We start from the raw sequence: 21,405 nt of genomic DNA on the forward strand, positions 1-21,405 counted from the left end.
TCAGCCGATGTTTGTTAGTCCGGTTAAAGGGATTGGTCAGTATGCCAGTGTTGACTTGCAGGGTGGATAGATCTGTGTGTTGGTGTCCCAGGTTTAGATGTCTCAATTAATGGTCCCTTATGTGGGATATCTTTAGGTATGTTTTTATTATGTATGTTTTCAACTATTAGGGTAACCCTTGCCAGATGAGGAGACAACGGTGGAAGTGCCAAGAGTGTGTACCTTCCTCCTTTTTTTCCTCCACTCTTCTTTGGGAATGATGTTCTCTTCAGAATACAGAGCGGTGTCAGAGATATGTTGGTGTGCATGTCTGGGAGCCTACTAAATCTGCTGCTTCATGCATGTGTCTGCTTCTTCAGTACATGTGGACTTCCTGTGTGTGTTTAGAGCTCAGTCACCTCTAGTACTTCCCTCCCTTTCCTGCATTCTGCCTGTTCTTAGCGTCCAACACTGATGTTGCAGATCTTGCAGCTGGGGTCCTTCTTGGCATTTACTGTAGACATGCTCATCAGCTGGTGCCCACTGATCTCAGCCACAGAGCCTAACGCCAGGTCTACGGGCTCCGTGTAGATCACCTCCAGGATGACATCCTGGGCGTGGTGAAACACCAGACTGCCATCACCCTCTTCACCCTTCTTGCAGGTAAGGAAACGGTTGTTGGTGATGTCTAGCGCAGGAAGCCTCTGCTTACAGAACTCATCTCCCGTGGAGCCCTTTGGCGCCAGGACCAGAATAACATAGTGGTAAGCTGTATACATGCAGTAGAAGTCTCCAAAGTACAGGTTGGTGTCGGGGTTGAAGAGCGTGTCAGCCCGAACCTCAAAGCGATGGCGGCCGTAAGGGGAGTCCTGTGGAGGCTTGCCTGTGTTGAACTCTGTGTTGCAGCTGAAGAAAATGCCCTCTAGCTTGCCACTGATGGGTGAGCCGTGGCTGCCACTGTTGTCTTTCACTGACTGCAGCATCCGGTTCTCCTGCGCCTCCCTAGAGTTTAGAAAAAGAGAATAAAAACTGGCTTTGAACAAACAAACATAGTTTTGATCTGCAGTTTTTGTGTTCCCTCTCAGGAAATCCGTCATTTTGGAAATGCCAGCAGACGGCATGACACATGGGGGGAAAAGCTGATTAAATGTGTAAGATGCAGCCAGTCTCATAACACAATGAACTGAATGGAATACATATCTAGTTTCACTATTTCTGGAACTGTAATGACATTAGCTTAGTCCAGTTTGTCTCACAGAAACCTAGTGGGAGGAAAAAAGTTCCATTGAGAAACTAATGTCTTTATCATTATGATAAACTGCTAGAAAACAAAAGCAGCTTTCAGAAAGCAAATTAACAGATGAACATTCAAAGTGATGGCTGATTCTGTGGCAGCTGCATATCTTCCCCACAGGAGTGTAATTCCAATTCATAATTGGAGCTTCGGAGATCAGATTTACTCCATCACTCCAAAGGTTGTAATTATATCTGTAATTGATGCTTTGGTGTGGGCATTATGGAATTAAACAGCTCCCACCGCAGGTCACTGGAGCAGAGGCCTTATCAACTGCTTATGTCAGTACTGTTACTCCCCACATGATGGTGCAGTTTAACAGAAGCACTTTCAGTACACTGTAGCAGATGCAACTCTACCTAAGGGTAGAAGTCTATCCAGATGACGTCATGTTATAAAGCTCCAGCAAAAGAGTGCTCACAAGCTGTGGCTTTAGTACAGTAATGTGCTTTGTCAGACGTAGAGCATTGAGAGAAGATATGAGGAGAAAAAGACAACACCATTACAGGGGTAGTACTTGACAAGACGTTGAAAAAAAAAAAAAAAAAAGCACTCACAGTAACCCAGACAAAATCCAGTATACACTATAACTGTACAATGTTTCAGTAAACAACTAAAACAGGCTACTCCAGAGATAGTCCTTCTCTTCCTCCCATCGGTCACACTCCTAACATCAAAACAGACCTGTGCATCTTTTGTAGCTATAAGCATGTTTTCTTTTTCTTTCCCCAGGGTATATGCAGGAATCCTGAAGTTAAATGTACCTTTTAAGACCCTTTCCATACATTCTGAGACCTCGTCGCCACATCAAGTTCTAACTGGTTACATCACTGACACACTTTAACTTACATTTACTATACGTTTTGTAAGATAGCACAACTAAACAGTCTTAGCTTGTGATAACTCCACTGTATCAATGGAACATAAATCATGTTTTACATCATGGACAATGCCAGCCACCCTCTGCACAGCACATACTCTAGGCAGAGGAGTACGTTCAGTGGCAGATTGCTGTCTCCGTCCTGCTCAACAGATAGACTGAAGAAATCTTTTGTCCCCCAGGCCATACGGTTGTTCAGCTCATACCAGCGATGGTGAGGTGAAATTGATTGAATGTTCACCTGCATTACGTCATTAGGCTGCTGGACTGTCAGTCAGTTACTGTCTGTGTTAGCCTTATTCAAAATTTGCATTTGTTTATATATTTATCTTCTATTTGTATTTATATTATCCACAGTATTCATTATTTTTATTATTATTCAACATTATTTATTTATTTAGTTTTTACTATTTATATCTGTCTATCTAGTGCAGTTACAAAGTTACTGATGCTAAGGTGATGATAGTACCTGTTGAGTTGACACTGCATCCGAATTGTTTGGTGAAAAGTACTGGTATCTATCTATCTATCTATCTATCTATCTATCTATCTATCTATCTATCTATCTATAATGAAGTGAGAGACTAACTCCACACACTCTTGAACTCTTGTTATGCCAAATAAAAAGAAAATATAATAAAAAGTTGTATTGTTGCCCTTTTAATCGCTTTTACTTGTATTCATTTATGTATTCATAATTAATTTAGACTTACTATTACTATTTGGCTTTTCGTTGTTTTATTGTCTTCTGGGTATCCTGCTTTTGCTTTCTTTAGTTTAGTATGTAATAAAAAAGTCATAGTATAGTATGTCATAAAAAAGTCATAGTATAGTATGTCATAAAAAGTCTTAAAAAGGACATAGTATAGTATGCCATAAAAAAATGTCATGAAAAGTCATAGTATAGTATATCATAAAAATGTAATAAAAAAGTGTATATGTCATAAAAAGTCATAAAATAGTATGTCATAAAAAGTCATAGTTTAATCTCATAAGTCATAGTATAATATGTCATAAAAAAGTCATAAAAAGTCATAGTATAGTATGTCATAAAAAATCATAATATAGTATGTCATAAAAAGGCATAGTATAGTATGTCATAAAAAGGCATAGTATATCAATTAAAAAAAAAGTAATAGAATAGTAGGTCATAAAAAAGTCATAGTATAGTATGTCATAAAAAGTCATGAAAACTTCATAGTATAGTATGCCATAAAAAATGTATAAAAAAGTCATAGTATAGTATGTCATAAAAGTTTAATAGAAAAGTCAGTATAGTATGTAATAAAAAGTCATAGAATAGTATTTCATAAAAAGTCAAAGTATAGCATGCCATAAAAAATTAATAAAAAAAGCCATAGTATAGCATGTCATAAAAAATTAATAAAAACATCATAGTATAGTATGTCATTAGAAAGTCATAAAAAGTCATATTTTAGTATGGCATAAAAAGTCATAAAAAGTCATAGTATAGTATGTCATAAAAAAGTAATGAAAAGTCATAGTATAGTATGTCATAAAAAGTCATAAAAAGTCATAGTATAGTATGTCATGAAAGGTCATAGTATAGTATGCCATAAAAAAATTATAAAAAAGTAATAGTTTAGTATGTCATAAGAAAGTCATAAAAAGTTATAGTATAGTATGTCATAAAAAGTCATAAAAAAGTCATAGTATAGTATGTCATAAAAAGTCATAGTTTAGTATGCCATAAAAAAATTATAAAAAAGTAATAGTTTAGTATGTCATAAGAAAGTCATAAAAAGTTATAGTATAGTATGTCATAGAAAGTCATAAAAAAGTCATAGTATAGTATGTCATAAAAAGTCATAGTTTAGTATGTCATGAAAAGTCATAGTATAGTATGCCATAAAAAAGTCATAGTATAGTATGTCATAAACAAATTATAAAAAAGTCACAGTATAATATGTCATAAAAAAGTCATATAAAGTCATAGTATAGTATGTCATTAGAAAGTCATAAAAAGTCATAGTATTGTGTCATAAAAAGTCCTCGTTTAGTATGTCATAAAAAATCATAGTATAGTATGCCATAAAATATTTCATAAAAAGTCATAGTAAACTATGTCATGAAAAATATAATAACAAAGTCATAGCATAGTATGTCATAAAAGTTTAATAGAAAAGTCAGTATAGTATGTAATAAAAAAGTCATAGAATAGTATGTCATAAAAAGTCAAAGTATAGCATGCCATAAAAATAATTTTATAAAAAGTCATAGTTTAGTATGTAATAAAAAGTCATAGTTTAGTATGTCATAAAAAATCATAGTATAGTATGCCATCAAACATTTCATAAAAAGTCATAGTATAGTATGTCATAAAAGATTTCATAAAAAGTCATAGTAAACTATGTCATGAAAAATATAATAATAAAGTCATAGCATAGTATGTCATAGAAAATATAAAAAAGTCATAGTATAGTTTGCCATAAAAAAATAATAAAAAGTCATAGTTTAGTATGTAATAAAAGGTCATAGTATAGTATGTCATAAAAAAATAGAAAAGTCAGTATAGTATGTTATAAAAAAGTCATAGAATAGTATGTCATAAAAAGTCATAAAAGGTCATAGTTTAGTATGTAATAAAAATTCAAGTGCATTCTTGGCAAAAAAAGGTATAAGCTTAAATGCAATCAATGAGACAATCCTTTCGTCTTTGTGCATGTCAGTTTTTTTGTCCTACATTGTGCTATGATATGCATTAAGAAGAATGCCATAGTTGATCTAAACTGTGTATCAATTTACATGTTCACCTTGGAAAATATGTGAACATTGGCATTGTAGTGGAAGTTCAAATGCTGTCAAGTTAGTGTTTATCCCTCCATTTTGCCTGTATGAAGTTAATTCCCCCTAAAAACAGTTGTTGACAATGATCAGAGCTTTTGACATTGTACACTTCTGGTTTATATTATATATATATATATATATATATATATATATATATATATATATATATATATATATATATATATATATATATTTATGAATGTATCAATAAAAATAAATCTTTTTTTTCACATTTATTCTTCTAGACACAGTTTATGGTTCTACTTTCTTTTTTTCTTTCCACAGACTACAATAAAATAAGAGTGACTGTTGCAAAAGGTTGCTATGGTAGAGGTATTGACAGCCTTCGTACTCATGCTGCACAGAGCTGCATCATGCTTTTTTTTTTTAAAGGTCAACAAGTAGTTCACACTTGGTCATCAAAGACTTGAGTGAACACAAATATTAGAGTAATATGTATAATGTATTATGTATAATAATGTCATAAAAAGTCATAGTAAACTCTGTCATAAAAAATATAATAACAAAGTCATAGCATAATATGTATGTCATAGAAAATAATAAAAAAAATCATAGTATAGTATGTCATGAAAGTCACAAAAAAGTCATATAGTATGTCATGAAAAAGTAAAAAAAAAAGAAAGAAAATTATTTAAAAATGCAAAGAAATTGGGGAGAAAGAGTGGAGTAAAGCAATGCAGACACATTTATACACAGCCAAAAACTGTCTGTGACCATTTTGAATTAATGCTCTTATTAATTTAAAATCAAAGAACAGATCAAAATGAAACTAAAGACAACATACACTACATCTCAGTAATAATGAGGGTGGGCTGCCTACCTGGCATGGTCAAAGTACTCTTTATTCTGGTTCCTGTAGAAGACAGAGAAACGCAGCATCCGGCCGGCGATGACCTCTGCCTTTTCCAACAGCTGGTTTAGATGCACTGTGGAATAATCTGGAAAACACACATTACAATGAAAATGGATATGCTGTCATCAGAAGGATCGGAAACCAGTGTACAAATGTCATTTGTAGAAATTTAATTCTTTAATTATAAATAACAAGAGTGACTGTGTGCACTGGCTAGTATAGAATGTGAACTGTGCATGTGTACTCAAGGACCCTGAGATCCTTCCATTCTTAACTTCTTCATATTCATAGCTTAAAATGACTCAGCATTATACAGTCTCCTTTCACTCACCACCATGTAAGCAGGTCTGCCAAATGGGTGTGGATTTTATCTAAAGTATATATTAAGTTTCATAATGATAGAGGATCTTTTCCCCCATTACAATTTTCCTACAAGCACTTGAACACACCGAAAAGGAAGATTTGGGGAAAATTCCCTGCTCTCATGTAACTATAAAGAACCTTTAACAAAAGTTAAAGAAGACTATTAAGAAGATTATTAATGTAAAGCAGATTTCTCAATTCTCATTCTCTAAGTATCTGCAATGCATTCTGCATTTCTTAGACCTGTTAGCCTATTTGCATACATAATGGAATGCTAGTTTAAAAAATTCAATTGAGAAACTGAGAATTTTACAGGAATGGAAGATCTTGGCAGCGGCATCTTTAGCCTGCCTCGGACCATCAACAACATCACTACCAACATCTCTACACCTTCATCACACACACTCTTCCACTGCCTGTTCTCCTTCCTCCCATCTCAACTGCATCTGTTCAACATCTGCCCCACCCTCTTTAGTTGTTGTTGATTTTTTTTAAATGTTTTAACCAACCATGGTGGCAGGATACCATGATATTCACATTTGTCTTTTTGAGTGAAATATCTACTCAACTATTGGAATGATTGCCATGAAATTTGGTACATATACTGTGGTGGCAAATTTTATTTTAACCATTTGTTTAAAGATTGTTTTAAACCTCCACAAAATCCTGTTCCTTCCTGTAGACTTTTAAAGCACCTGAGAGGCGAACAGGTACAGCCGTCAACTATAGCCTAGAGAGTTATTTAGTTTTACTAGCCTGAAGCTCCTCACATTGTTGTATTTTTGCTTAGATAGAAGTGGAGAATGCCGATGACTGTTTACGACAGTGAGAACTCTGTCTCCTGAGATAAAACTGTTGTTTAGGCTAATGAAAAGAACAGGAGCAGAGGGGAAGGTGATCAACTATGGCCATACATTTAGAGGGGTGGCTTAACGGAGTTTCTTCATTATATGATGTTTGGATGTTTAGACTTTAGGTTAGAAAGACATTTTCAGTTGTGCTGCGTGTAGCTTTGAAACTGTGTTTCTCCATTTGCAATTGTAAATAAATACTCAAAGACCAAACTTTGGTTTAATTCTCAAACAGTCGTTATTCGTTTTGATTTTATCATGAATATCACTAACCCTGTTGCTTCTAGAAAAACTTCCACGACAATACTTACTCACAGGATGCACTGTAATACATATTGTAATACGTATTGATCCCCTCATCAAGTGCCATCATTAAGTCAAAATTACATTCCCATCAGCCTGTCAAGTATACAGCAGGAATAAATGGCAGTTTAACAAATTAACTGAGAGGTTTAACAGTAATTAAGGGTGTCTGACAGATGATTTGAACCATCATATTTAAGCAATCCCCTTTATCAGTTTTCACCTCTTCTCCTTCCCCCCATATCAACTGCTGCCATCATCTCCTCCCCTTCTCCCCTCCCCCACTCTAAGCCACAAGCCAACCATGTTGAACTTGGTGACCTCTGCATCAGAAGATATACAGCACAGCTCCCCTCCTTCCTTTAATCCTTCTTTTCCCTAACGTTCCCCTCCTCCATCTCTCCATCCATTTTCACTCCACTCAGTATAAATTAGCCCCCCTTTAATCCTATTTATCCTATTTTCCTCTGTAGTTCAGTTCAATACAAATAAAAAATGACATGTACTCATGGTACTGTAAGCTGCATACTACTCACCAGCAGTGCAGAACTCGATGATCTCGCTCCACTCAGAGATGGCGTAGTCCCCATCAGTCTGTTTTGATGCGGTTTGGACAGCAACGGTGTACTCTGTGCGTGGGCTCAAGAACCAGTGGCCCCGAACCGTCATGGGCAGGGGCACTGCTTTGGCTACCAGCTTAGTAGGAACATCCTGGAAGGAGGAAGGGATGGAAAAAGGAGGTATATGATGAGAGGAAAAAAAACTGCTCAGAAAGAGATACTCCAGTTATGGCTTTCTTTTAGCCACACACAGGGATTTGCAGACCCCTGCTTGTAAACACACACATGCACACATTTAATGTACCAGACTGCAGTTTATACCTGTAGCTGCCCTTTTCTTTATGTATGTACAGAATATTCTGTACACTACCCCCCCCCCCCACAAGCCTCAGTGGGCCGTAGCAGATCATTGATTGGACCGGGAGCCCCTGCCTAGCAACAGAGTCAGACCATTTATCCACCAACACTGTTGCTGCACGCCAGCCAAAATCAAATACTAGTATGGGTTCGTCAGCTAGGAAGAGGAGAACACTTACAGCACCCAGGAAGTGACTGCAGGAGGAAAGGAAAGAGGCTGATGAAACAAGTCTGTTAGATTGACTGACTGTGCAGTGAAAGAGCTGCAGTCGTCCTGCTGCAGGTGAAATTACTCTCAGGCAGAAAGGGCTGTGTGAGTGATATTAGCTTTAGAGCTCAGAGCAACGGCTCGCTGTGGAGTCTTTGAACAAAACCATATTGAAGTGATTCTTTTTGCCTCAAGTGTGAAAGAAAGGTTATCTTCAAGGTAAAACACACCTGTGTTATGTGTTTCAGCTTTTTTTTCTAACATCAAGGATTATCATACCTAGTGTTACCTTTTAAAGGTGTTAATCTGTGCTGATTCAAGCATTACCTTGTGTTTGAACTTGTTTGAGTTTTTGTTCTCCTTCTTGTTCAGGTCAATAAAGTAGTGTGTGATGCGCTCCTTGTTGCGCGGCTCCATGTCCCAGCAGATCTTGAAGGAGTCGCAGGTTATGTTGCTGATCTTGATGTTCTGAGGAACAGGGAGCTCCTCCATCTCAGAGCTGCTGCCATCCTGGGATTTACTTCCTGTGTAGTAGAAAAACAATGAGCAACATCGATATTAGAAATGTCAAATAGAACAACAGGAATCCTGTGATCAATGTAAAGCTTCTTTCAATATATCAATTTTGAATCTTTGCTTGCAATAACTTAAGTGTGAGGGACATTTATAAGTGATCGTAATTCACGTTTTTATTATCTGAGAAAATTGAGGACATATTAAGTCGGTAGTGCACACCTTTAAATCCTGTATCTATGCCCATCTTTTATTCAAATCTCAGAAATATATTTTGTTTCAACACGATACTACTACAGTTTCTCAGTAATTATTTCACAGACAGTACTAACAGTAGTACACACACACACACACACACACACACACACACACACACACACACACACACACACACAGAACTGCCTGTGTCGCTGACTGCAATATATGTTGCCATGGAAACACATCAGTCCCTTACCACACACACACAAACACAGACACACACACACACACACACACACACACACACACACACACACACACCTACTCTGTATCTGCTTTCCCGAACATATGTGGCATTAAATATTTCAAACGCTGCTGATTGAATCTCCTCTCCTCACTAAAGAGATGGATTAATTTGTAATCAGCAGTAAGATATAAAAAACTCAGCTAGCACAGTGTAGGCACATGAGCCTGCAGCAATAACATTTAAAATGCTACTGTACGTCACAAAACTTCAGCCATTCATTTATGTTGGATCATTTTGTAGCATACAGTATTTGGCCTGAACATAAAGGCCATTGCTACATCATTTTCCATCAAATAAGTTGATAAATCGTACATTGCTCTGAGCTCCATAGATCTACATGCATTAGTCAGGTCCCTGTACAGTAAGTAACATTACATTACAGGAGAGACGTACAACCCAAAGTGCATACTGAGGCCAGTGAAAATTTCAAAACGGGGTTGAATGAGAGCTCTGTAGAATTAGGATGAATATAGACTTTGCATCACACTCAGGGTCGGCCACTTGGCATGGCAACAATGTGTTTTCTGTGTGCAATCTGGGGGTCCAAACACAAGAGTAAAATACAAGAATTTGGGAGTAATGCACAACAACGCAACTTCTATAGAGGAGTAAACAATGGCAGAGGCAGTGGAGCATGGAACATCCATCTCCACTCATCAGCTCAGAGAGGGCGGCATAAAAGAGTTATCCCATAATTGGGCTATGTGGACTCTCCTGTCTCGCCTCCACACAACCCTCCAACAGTGGAGCATTTGTAGATTGATTCATTTTAGGAAAGTAATTCCTACACCCAATGTGTATCTTGCCCTTGAGAGTTGAAAACAGCAAAAGGCAGCTTAGCCTCGCATTTTTCTGCTTGCTTGGCTCTTTTTTCCAAATCATGACGTATGTCTGGCTTAAATAGTAAGAGACTAATGTACGTTCTTTATCACCAGATCAGATCAGACCCCCTGCTTACTTTTGTCCTTATCCCTAGTTCCTAATCGCAACTAGCTGATTACCAAAACAAATCATCTTCAGTCTAAAAAGAAAGGCCTCCTATTGTTACTTGCTTGGACCATAACATAAATATATCTTGTGCACTTTTAGAGTGGAAAGATTACTTTTCAGTGATGAACAGAAATCTTTGATAATTAAAAAAAAAAAAAACTATATACAGTAAGTCAGTGTATTTTAAACAGGATTTATAAGGATTTATCTGGATTTACTGTACATGGCGGAATAAAAATTTTAGTGCCACTGGATGTAGGGGATTTCTGAATGTGTAAAAATGTAAACTGGCCTGCAGTTACATCCTCAGCCTAACTGCGCTACGCTTAGCTCTCAGATCTATAATGCAGGCACTCATACTCCTCCCTGCTTTGATTTGTGAAAACATCTCATCCTGCTGCTCGTCCATTTAAAGCCAGTCTCATTCTACTTTAAACCCACTGAGCAGATAAGTTTGGCTCAGACTGAGAGGGTTAACGCGGACATGATGGAGCAGACCTCTGTCAGAAAATGCTCCAACGAGTCAGCACGGACCAGACAGTAATGTCAGCACTGTATCATCCCACCTGAGACTGACCTTTAACAAAAGCAAGACAAAGCGTGAGGGAAAGATATACCTGTCATTATTTTTAAAGGCTGCCTGTTTTACATCTGGCTGGGGGACTACCGATGAAAATTAGCACTTTTGAGCTAACTCATGCACATTTACATTGTTTTAATGTTGATTAATGTTCGATGACCCCTTTCAAATAAAGAAATCTAATCAAATCAAATCAAATGTATTCAAAGGAAGTGAAATAAGACAATAGATTGTTGCCAATTCCCATACAAATCCTGAGTAATAGACAGTACAAGTGTAATTCGAATGTGGTAATAATTGCACATTTTACAGGAATAATACCACTACTAGGTGTCTCGGGTAATCTTTTTTACTGGGGAATCAGACAGCTATTTTGTGTCGATTCATCATAAGCAGTCATCATTGATGACCATTGATGATCATAAAACATAATCTTTAAGGTCACCCATTCCATCCAAAATTCTCACTACTTCAGGACACCATCAGTATATGACACAGTATAAACACTAACCGAAAACAAACACCAAAGAGGAAAAACCTGCTAACTCAGTTGCTGTGTTGTGCCTGAAGCAGAGTAACTTCCTTGTCTTGTAAAATGTTAATGTCAACATCGATGTTTCCCTTAAATACTCTGAAAGCAGACCCCATGCAGGTCTTTGCCCTCCCCGCTCCTTGTAACTGCACTGTGCTGATTTAGCTCCTGTTTACTCTAATGCTCTCTTAAATAACCTGCAAATGGAGGCATTGCACCGACACAATGGAGCTTTGCAAATGTAGTCAGATATTGCTTACATAATGCTCTTAAGGCTATGCAGTCAAGCTGAAGGCAAGCTGAAGGCTTGAAGGTTTACTGGGCAAAAACAGAAATGTTCTTGAGACAGACAGAAATCTGCAACCACCACTGTTCACTGTTCTGTATGTTTTTAAAAAGGTAAACAATACAAAACCTTAACCTTAATATATAAGTTAAAGAATTAAATGAAGCCAACATATTACCAAATTCTGATACCAAAATTAATGAATAGATTTACCTAGAACCTGTTTGCTCTAAATATGAATCTGATTACTCTACAATGTGTAACAAGTAGCTTTGCCTGCAGGTAAATACACTGACACAGTGCTAAGCTGTGCTCTGCATCTTCTGGGACTCTAGAAGCGCAGGATAAAAGATGGAGGAGCAAAAGCCAACCAGGATGAAGGCCAGGTGGTAAGGGAGAGTCATTTTACAATCTCACATGGGAGGCCTAAACCTCTGACTTGCATTTATTATGCTAGTATTGTACTTCAGGCTACCTCATGCTAGTATTGTACCTGTGCTACTTGCACTGTAGCTGATATTAATTTAGTTGAGTCATAATTTTTTGGAAGCCATTAGGCTGTAATGAATTTACCTTACTATGTACTGCATTGTATTATAAGGCTGTGCAGAAGGCGGAGGGTGGGGGATTTTTGCTTCATCATGATCAAGCAAAATGAGTGTGTGTTTTAGCCCTTCCTTAGGAGCTTAACAGCACATATTACTCATGCTGTGCACACATGTGCAGGGGGTTCAAGATGACATAGGATCACTGTACATGCTTGCACCACAATGCAGGACACAGAAATATGTGCCCTATAGCTAAATAAATAAATGTAAAAGATGGAAAGCCTACTCTGATGAATCAGCTAAGCCTTATCAAATGGACCTTATTGGATATTGGCCTTTTACTCAGTGTGCATTCAAATGCCACAGTGTAGAATAGCAGTAGATGCAGAAAGATCAATAAAAACCTTGTTAACATGCATACGTAGGGCCATCCTAATGGCTCTCTGTGGTAGGATTTGTTCCAGTCCCACCTGGCTTAATGCTGTGAATTACTTGTTACCGGTGAGACTCAGAGTCTCCTACTTTTTAAGTTGCAGTGTTTGGTCCAAAACTGAACTGTAGACATGAGCAATGTAACACACTTACTAGACATCAATGTTTGCAGGCCTTTCAAAATCATGCCATTGTTTCTCTCAATGCACAGGCTAGACTGAGACACAGAGCATAAACAATGCTCTTTTCATCAGGCTTAGACAGTCAGTGTGGTGGTCAGTCAGGAGGACCACCTTTTACACATCAATAAGCCCCCAAACAGCAAAGAAAAATAACCTAGTAAAGACACTAGACATAAGTGGACTCGTAGGAATCCACCCTATTCATCCCTGTTCTTCCAAATTAATTTAATAGAGAGTACCTTCAGAGAAGGACAGATCTGTTTTTCTAAACCAGAATGAGTCATCATTTCTCAACGCATAGAATATGAATTCCCAAACAACCGGCTTGCGGTTCAAGTCTTGAATAGAATCGTGTATAGAAGGATTTTATATAACAACAGTCAGACACTGAAAAAAACATTTAAAAAAGGAAAATAAGCATAAAAGTTTGAAGCACATTTTAAGGGTCAGACTGCTCTTCAATCAATCTCAAAGAATGTTCAGAACTACGTAATACAGTAAAGTCAATTGCAAGTGAATATGTTATGCAGCCAATAAGTAGCTCCATAATATGTACCTGTAACTCTTGCCAGCACAGTCATGGTACGCAACTGCTCACACTGAAAATTGGCCAAACTAAAATGCTAGCTTACTCAGACGATGCTGTACGTCATAAGGCCGTGCTGCTGTTGTGTTCGAACATATTGGATAAGCTCTAAACAAGTTATCACAGGAGTTACATGCTATATAACACAGGAGTCTAGTATCTAGTATCTATCTAGTAGCAGCTTTGTAAGACTCCTTAAACACAGCGGTGCTTTGAGCTAAATGCTAACGTCAGCATGCTAATATGCTGACGTTATAATATACACAATGACAATGGTAACATGCTGATGGTGTTTACCATGTTCACCATCTTAGTTTTACATGTTAGTATACTACTATTTGATAATTAGCAGTAAACACAAAGTCCAGCTAAGGCTTATGATAATTTGATGATGATGATTTGCAGGTATTTGGTCATAAACCACATAGTTGGAAAAAGAAGAAAACATTATGATCTAAAAGTGAAGGGATACCCACAGCTGTTACAATTCATCCTGAGGGGAACATGGATGTGTGTACCAAATTTAATAGCAATCAATCTGATTGTGACATTTCACAAAACAACCCACAATGTCAACCTCATGGTGGCGCTAGAAGAAAAGTCAGGAGATCACCAAAATCTGGAGACTTCATCCTTTGGCGACCATGGATATGTATACAAGATTTCATGGCAATCCACTTAATTGTTGTTGAGATATGTTAGTCTGGACCAAAGAGGTGGACCAACCAACAGACCAACATTGCCATCCATAGAGCCACATTGCTAATGTGGCTAATACATTTCTTTTTTTTTATGATAATGTCTGAAATGCAGCACATTTGGCCCCTTAACAATAAGTTCTCCTCATTACCTGTTTAATCTTGCAAAATGTCTCCTCAGGGTGTCGAAAAGTAAAAGCCTTTTGTTCAGGCACTGAATTTGAGGAAAATACGCCGTTGTCGACTAGTAATTGGCAGGCTCGACACTGAGGGAGCTTTTCTTCAACTTAACACAGTTACTGGTGAAGTTAAGGTACCTTTAGCAGATGGTTTCCTATCTGTCTATCTATCATGGGCACACACGCTGCCAGACTGACGGTGTCACAGCTAGAGCTGCAGTATTTCTGGCAGGGAGATTCAGACAGTGCAGACACAGTACTTGGTTGCATAAATGGCAGCCATCCATCATGACAACTTAATTATGTCAATGGCCACAGAATAAAGGCCTTGCAAGACATGTCATGTGTATTTCATTACCCCCTGTAACTACACTTTAACTGTGAATATAAAATCAAAATGGTGGTCCCAGTCAGCCTTCCAGAGGTTAGTGGCAAATTTGGAGGCAGTCCTGAATGACTAAACATCCACACACCAGCAGCAGAGACTTCTGTAAATTTCCCACTACTCATCACTCTTAGCAAAACATTCCTTACCCCACACTTATTCATGTCACATCCCCATCACTAAACTGAACCATTAAGGCTGTAACACAGCTCTTACACAGGGCACACACAGAAACAACTTGTATCCCACTATTTCTTTTGTGCATTGAAATGCTCAAACAGTCCTCTCTGTGTGTGTGTGTGTGTGTGTGTGTGTGTGTGTGTGTGTGTGTGTGTGTGTGTGTGTGTGTGTGTGTGTGTGTGTGTGTGTGTGTGTGTGTGTGTGTGTGTGTGTGAGCGCTTCCCCACATAGGCCTACTGAAGCTGCATGCATTTCCATTTGCTAGGTCAGCATAGGCACATAAGCCTCTCATGCTGCTGATTAAATGAATTAAATATTAATGGATTTGGGAGATAAATTTAGAAAGCTATGTGGAACTGAAATGAATACTGTCCTTGGCAAGAAGTACGTATTGACAAGATAATAAAACGGTCTATTTCCAAGAAAGCTAAAAGTGGGCTATGCAGGCTTCTACATAGGGTGTGGCAGGGGAAGTGTAAACTAGACAGTATTTCTGGAGGTCATTTTAAATGAGAAACTGCTACACCAAAGTTCACGGGTTGGTCAAAATAGCAGGAACACTAATAAAATAAAATAAAAACACCACAAAGCATTCTCAACATAATTTAACATTACAAACTTCACTTAGTATTTAATGGATTGCATTTTATAGTGTACAAGTATGTTAATGTGTCCATTCAACAGTTTAGTAACCAAACTGAATAGAGCAGATCATCTGCATAACAATATTGTCCACAGTAATAAGTCAATGTGTACATATCTAATATGCAATATGGGCAGAATATAATGCCACTGGCACCAATGATAACATGAGTAGTACACCATCAGTACATGAATTATCTGTATATATATATATATATATATATATATATATATATGCAGATTCGGCAGGACAATGTGGGGTTGTAGTACAGCAGAGTAGTTTCTAGAATTGTTAGTAATATATTATATATTGAATTCAATATATAATATATTACTAACATCTAGAAACTACTCTTGCCCTGCCGAATCTGCACAGGAGGTGGACATTGTAACAGTGTTGCTCCATAAAGAGAGTGTATGTGGGTGTCTCAAGGACACAAAGACACTATTTACACTGGGTAATCTACTGGATAAATAAGAAAGTGTTGTGCTGCAAAGACCAGTAAACCTGCAGCATAGGAAGCACAAAGCAGGCACAGGATCCATTAGAGAAGTCCAGCCCCAGCCTATATACCATTATTAAAATTACAGATTTAGAGCAGGCCAACAAAGCACTAAGAGGATATAAACTGCGTCCTGCTGTAATACATTATGAGGAGCAGCTCTGGCAGATGAGAAAATGAGGAGGTGTGCTACAGTGACTGCACTGTGGTCAGATGCTGGGGGTCCTTTGGGGGCTTGATGAAGACACGCCATTGACTCCATGAGTGCATTAACTGGCCAATTCAAATACAGATAAAAAAAAATAATCTGGTATAGCTAAAAAAAAAAAATTAAATCCATTCAGCTCGGAAAGGGTGTGATCTCATTTCATTGCTATATGTGACTTAATCTACAATCTTAATTAAAAAGAGATCTCTGTGACCATGCATCAGATGTGGAATCAGATGTGTGTAATTGCACTGATGGGTGTGTAGGGCTGCACCGCCTGTGCACACACATGGGTGCAGCCATGTTTGAGTCTCTTATTCTGTTCTGATGATGACTTGCTTTTTTCCTCCCCACCATTAAATTCGCATCAGGGTTCAGCCGGCTCATGTAAAAACTGCTCACCCGCTCATTATAAAACTAGTTGATAGATTCCTTATAATCTAGGATAAAATGTAAATCAACTCTTTGTTTAATGGTAGCCTATATATCCAGAAAACTTTTGAATTCAGAGAAGTCAACCACAGACTATCCAGCATGGCTGCAGCTGGATGACTTGATGAATTAAAAATGAATAAACGCAGCGGGAGTTTTTCGTAAATTGAGGGTGGGATATAAGATTAAAAACGTATTTTGTAATCATAAAATTGCACAGGATGTCATGCACTATGTGTATATCAATTAATTATAGCAACTCCATGACAAAAAGACAAGAAACAGGTTATAGGCGGGGTGGCTGCCAGTCTCTGTCCATGTCTTTGGTGCTGAAATACAGACACTCACTTACAGACACACTGTTTCCTCGCCTGTGCATGTTCAGTTTGCAGATTTCTTTTTGAGCAGAGTCATCTCTTTATTGAATGAACAAAACCTCGTTCTCTCACGCTCAAGACACTCAGCTACTCTACCCACGCACAAGCCATCCATCCAGGGAACCGGCAAAGCGACCGGTGTCGGCCCCTACTCCCTTCAAACACACAATATGGGTACAGCATGCAACTAAAAACAATGACAAAACAGACTGTATGCGTTGCAGCGGCTCTGAAATGAACAATATGGCCGAATGCACCCATATTATGCGCAAACACCCCAGTAAAAAGAAGACAAACCTCTGCTTACCATCTCGCTCGCATAACTGTATGGCGTCCAAGCTCAGGTCCTTGATCATCCCCTCGCAGGGACTTAATGGACTAGTGATGTTGTGCGCCAATCCTGGTACCTCCATCTCTGCAGAAGAGCCTGGCTGATGCTACTGGTGAAATTGCTGTCGCTCGTTGAATATCGTCCACGGGACTTGCACAGCAGCACGGTCGTCAAGGAAAGAGAAAAGAAAGAGAGACCGGTTTCCAGTCAGTCCCCTGCTAGTTCCGTCGCTCACAGCTCTCCTCTCTATCTCCTGGGTGGTGCGGCTAGTGGCGCGTCAGCGGAATCGTCACGGGCGCGAACAGCACAAGCCGCCAGTTCGGGTTTGCGACGTGAGGCATAGCAGCTCCTGCGTTTAACAGTATGAAGCTCAAAGATGCAATGTCTGTGGTGCGTTTATCTTATTGTATACGCCCCACGTGAATGCAGCGCGTGTGTCCAAGAGCCACAAGTGTGCGCGTGTGCGTGCCCTGTGTGTGCTACTCAGTTGCGGGACAGTTGAACATGAATAGTTCAGCGGATTAGTGCAGAGACGTTCCGTAAATTCAATGGCTTCTTATGTAGGCCTAACCAGATTTGACCGGTGTTTCCCCTCCGGTTTAGGTCTCCATCTAAACCGTCCACACTCTTTCCATTTTCACGTTCAACGTCATCCGAACAAGGGTCTCTGTTACATGTCCTTATTTGGTGAGGTGTAGCCCTCTCTCGCCGGAGCGCAGATGCAAATGGACCACACAATAATGAGCTGGGGGGCTCTCACATATTGCACATAATTAATGGGCCGCCTTACCGATGCTTTTCCATCTTATAGGCGATCCCTCTTGCATTGTAATGACACATAATATAATGCAAAACCTTTCCAGTTCATAGCCAGAAAACCAGGCTTCATGCTTGGCTGTGGTGTGTGTGTATCTGTGTGTGTGTGTGTGTTTATAATTATCTGCCCTACTACACCCGCTTTATCAGTGGCTCCCAGAACAGGCTTGCCAAAGCATAAAAGGTCAAGTGCACATTCAGGCAAATTGTGTCTAAAACACTGAAGGCTGCTCATACCACTATTGGGCCATGCTGAAGTCATTTCTGATCATCACAGAGTCATGTGCATTCTTATATTTCCTACAGCTGTATTTTTCCTTTCCGTTCTCCATAGGAGCATCAGAGTGAGGCGATGTCGCTTTCTTTTTCTTTTTGTCTCTCTCAGTGTTACACAAGGTGCCCTGAGGAGATAGAGTGTTTATCTATTCAGCGGACAAAGAATTCTGCAGCTGTGCCTATATGGGACCCCTGAGTCATGCTGTTCAAAACTGCCGCACTAGGCTACACTGTGAATTATAGGAGGGAAGCCCTCCTAACTCATCTCTGTGTGAGGCACACTGACACAGCATCATCTTCACCACTGAAGATGGAACAGAGGGAGAGTGAGCATTACACAAATGCAAAGAACAACATGACCATTTTTATATCACAATTTATCATGATCATTTTTAGATACAGTACTCTAGTTGGCGAGCATTTTCATGCACATTGGAGGATTTAAAAAATGGGGTTATGGCGGCCGAGCAGGCGAATTAAAATCCTGGTAAGCTCATTATAACTGTGGCATTCAAATTCAGTAGAAAACATATTAGATGCACCACTGAAGTGCCTGAATTTATTCCACACACAGTTTTCATGAGGGCAATGCTGCATCTGGCTGAAATTTCCGGCCTGGGAAATACAACTCATTGTAAATGAAGGTCAGCATGCAGATCAGTCTCTGCAAACACAGAGCCATCTGTGTCTGAGGAGAATATGCTGCTGGATTCACTATTAAAAGAATTAAAATGATCTATAATTTGAAACCAAAGTTATTTGTGTAGGAAAGTTATACATAGCATTATGCTTTAATATGTTTACTATACTGTATGCATGTCTTACCAACTGCCCCTGTGCTGTTTAAGATGGCTTGATTACTAAAGAGCTTTACAATGATATCCACAGATAAACACAGCAACTGTTTGAATGACTGTTTCCACTATAATTGCATAAACCGGCGAGTAAGCTCATCAAAAGTCTATGGGCAGTCATGAAAAACAAACAAAACAAACTAGAGCTCAGCTAATTGACAAAAAATGAAGAAGCTCATTGTTATGTACGCCATCATCTATTTCTCTTTGTCACCCTTTCTCCCTTCCCCTCCACATTTCCCCGCTCCGCCTGCTGCGCTCATCTGGTACGGTAGAGGAGGAGGAGTTGGAGGAAGAGGCTGACCGATTCTTGAGGGTTTTTCTCATTCTACCATCCATCCGTTCTCCTTTCCATCCCTCTCTCCACCCACCCGTACCCCCTCCAGCGAGAGTCATCATGCGTTAGCGTCAGTGTTTCCAGTAGAGCTGCAGGAGGACGAGGGAGAGCGACACTGTGTCCCATGTAACACACACCCAGCCAAGTTCACCCCTCCCCCCTCCTCCACCTTCACCCATATCCTTCCTCTTTTCCTTTTCACCTCTTTTACCTTTTTCCAGTTCACATTCACTTCCCCCTGTACCATCTTATCTCCTTTTCTCTTCTGACACTTTTTCTACATTCTCTCTGTTGTTACTCTAGATCATAAATTCATAGTTCAAAGTCATAAAATTACTCAGTTTGCATTTGTGTGTCTGTGCATTGCAGTGTATTGGCAGTCCACTCTGATTTGCTCACTCTGCTGTGCCTCAAGCTCACGTGGACACACAGTGACAGATGGGGAAATAGCAGGGAGAGAGTTGTAGTAAGAGTCGGAGAAAACAAGCCAAATAGTTTGATTAAAAGGATGAAGAAAAATCATATTTACAAAAAAAATTATATTTACTCCTTGCTTTCGACATCTTCCTCTTTCACTCGCACACACACACACACACACACACCCATACACCCACACACGGTCACTAGACATTATATGAGCACAGGCCACAACATTTTACGTTAGCAGAGAACAATACCAAGTCTCCAGGGTTAAATGTGTGTGTGTGTGTGTGTGTGTGTGTGTGTGTGTCACAGCGTACCACAAACACATTTGTCTGAGGGAAGCAAATTAAGTGTGTCATTGATTTGCAGTGTGAGCTCTGGCCTTAGCGTATAGCTGCAGGTTGATTGATAACAGCCATGTGTGTCTCCAAATGAAATCACAGTTTATCTGAGCATTTCAAGAATGAAACGCCTTCATCTTCCATGCCTGTTGTTACAGTACAATCTAATAAATAATGAAATTCATTGTTAGACAGCACACAACAACAAGCCTACACTTTTAATCAGGAGAGACTAATTAAAAGCAGGGATGTTATTAACCATATCAATTTAAATTATACTATATGAAAAGCTTAAAGGAATAGTTTCAAATTTTATATTATATATAAATATATATACAGTACAGGCCAAAAGTTTGGACACACCTTCTCATTCAATGCATTTCCTTTATTTTCATGACTATTTACATTGTAGATTCTCACTTAAGGCATCACAACTATGAATGAATACATGTGGAATTATGTACTTAACAAAAAAGTGTGAAAAAACTGAAAACATGTCTTATATTCTAGTTTCTTCAAAGTAGCCACCCTTTGCTCTGATTACTGCTTTGCACACACGCATTTTCTCTTGATGAGCTTCAAGAGGTAGTCACCTGAAATGGTTTTCCAACAGTCTTGAAGGAGTTCCCAGAGATGTTTAGCACTTGTTGGCCCTTTTGCCTTCACTCTGCGGTCCAGCTCACCCCAAACCATCTCGATTGGGTTCAGGTCCGGTGACTGTGGAGGCCAGGTCATCTGGCGCAGCACTCCATCACTCTCCTTCTTGGTCAAATAGCCCTTACACAGCCTGGA

At 38.9% G+C, this 21,405-nt stretch overlaps 1 protein-coding gene across 3 annotated transcripts; it reads right to left on the minus strand.

The window, feature by feature from the left end:
• Positions 1 to 382: 382 nt before the first annotated feature.
• phyhiplb (phytanoyl-CoA 2-hydroxylase interacting protein-like b) lies at positions 383 to 17,995 on the minus strand. 3 transcript variants are annotated; one of them, XM_028603760.1, is made up of 5 exons: positions 17,543 to 17,995; positions 8,805 to 9,001; positions 7,889 to 8,063; positions 5,803 to 5,920; positions 383 to 981 (listed from the first exon to the last, which is right to left on the minus strand). In XM_028603760.1, the coding sequence occupies exons 1-5, from the start codon at positions 17,646 to 17,648 to the stop codon at positions 438 to 440; spliced, it is 1,140 nt and encodes a 379-aa protein (XP_028459561.1). In that variant the 5' UTR covers positions 17,649 to 17,995; the 3' UTR covers positions 383 to 437. The 3 variants fall into 3 exon arrangements, with proteins under 3 accessions (XP_028459561.1, XP_028459563.1, XP_028459562.1); XM_028603762.1 differs by having other exon boundaries at positions 17,533 to 17,562; XM_028603761.1 differs by lacking the exon at positions 17,543 to 17,995 and adding an exon at positions 13,602 to 13,811.
• Between the last annotated feature and the right edge of the window lie 3,410 nt (positions 17,996 to 21,405).

The sequence above is a fragment of the Perca flavescens genome, chromosome 17 (genome assembly GCF_004354835.1).
Source record: "Perca flavescens isolate YP-PL-M2 chromosome 17, PFLA_1.0, whole genome shotgun sequence".
NCBI classification, from domain to species: Eukaryota; Metazoa; Chordata; class Actinopteri; order Perciformes; family Percidae; genus Perca; species Perca flavescens.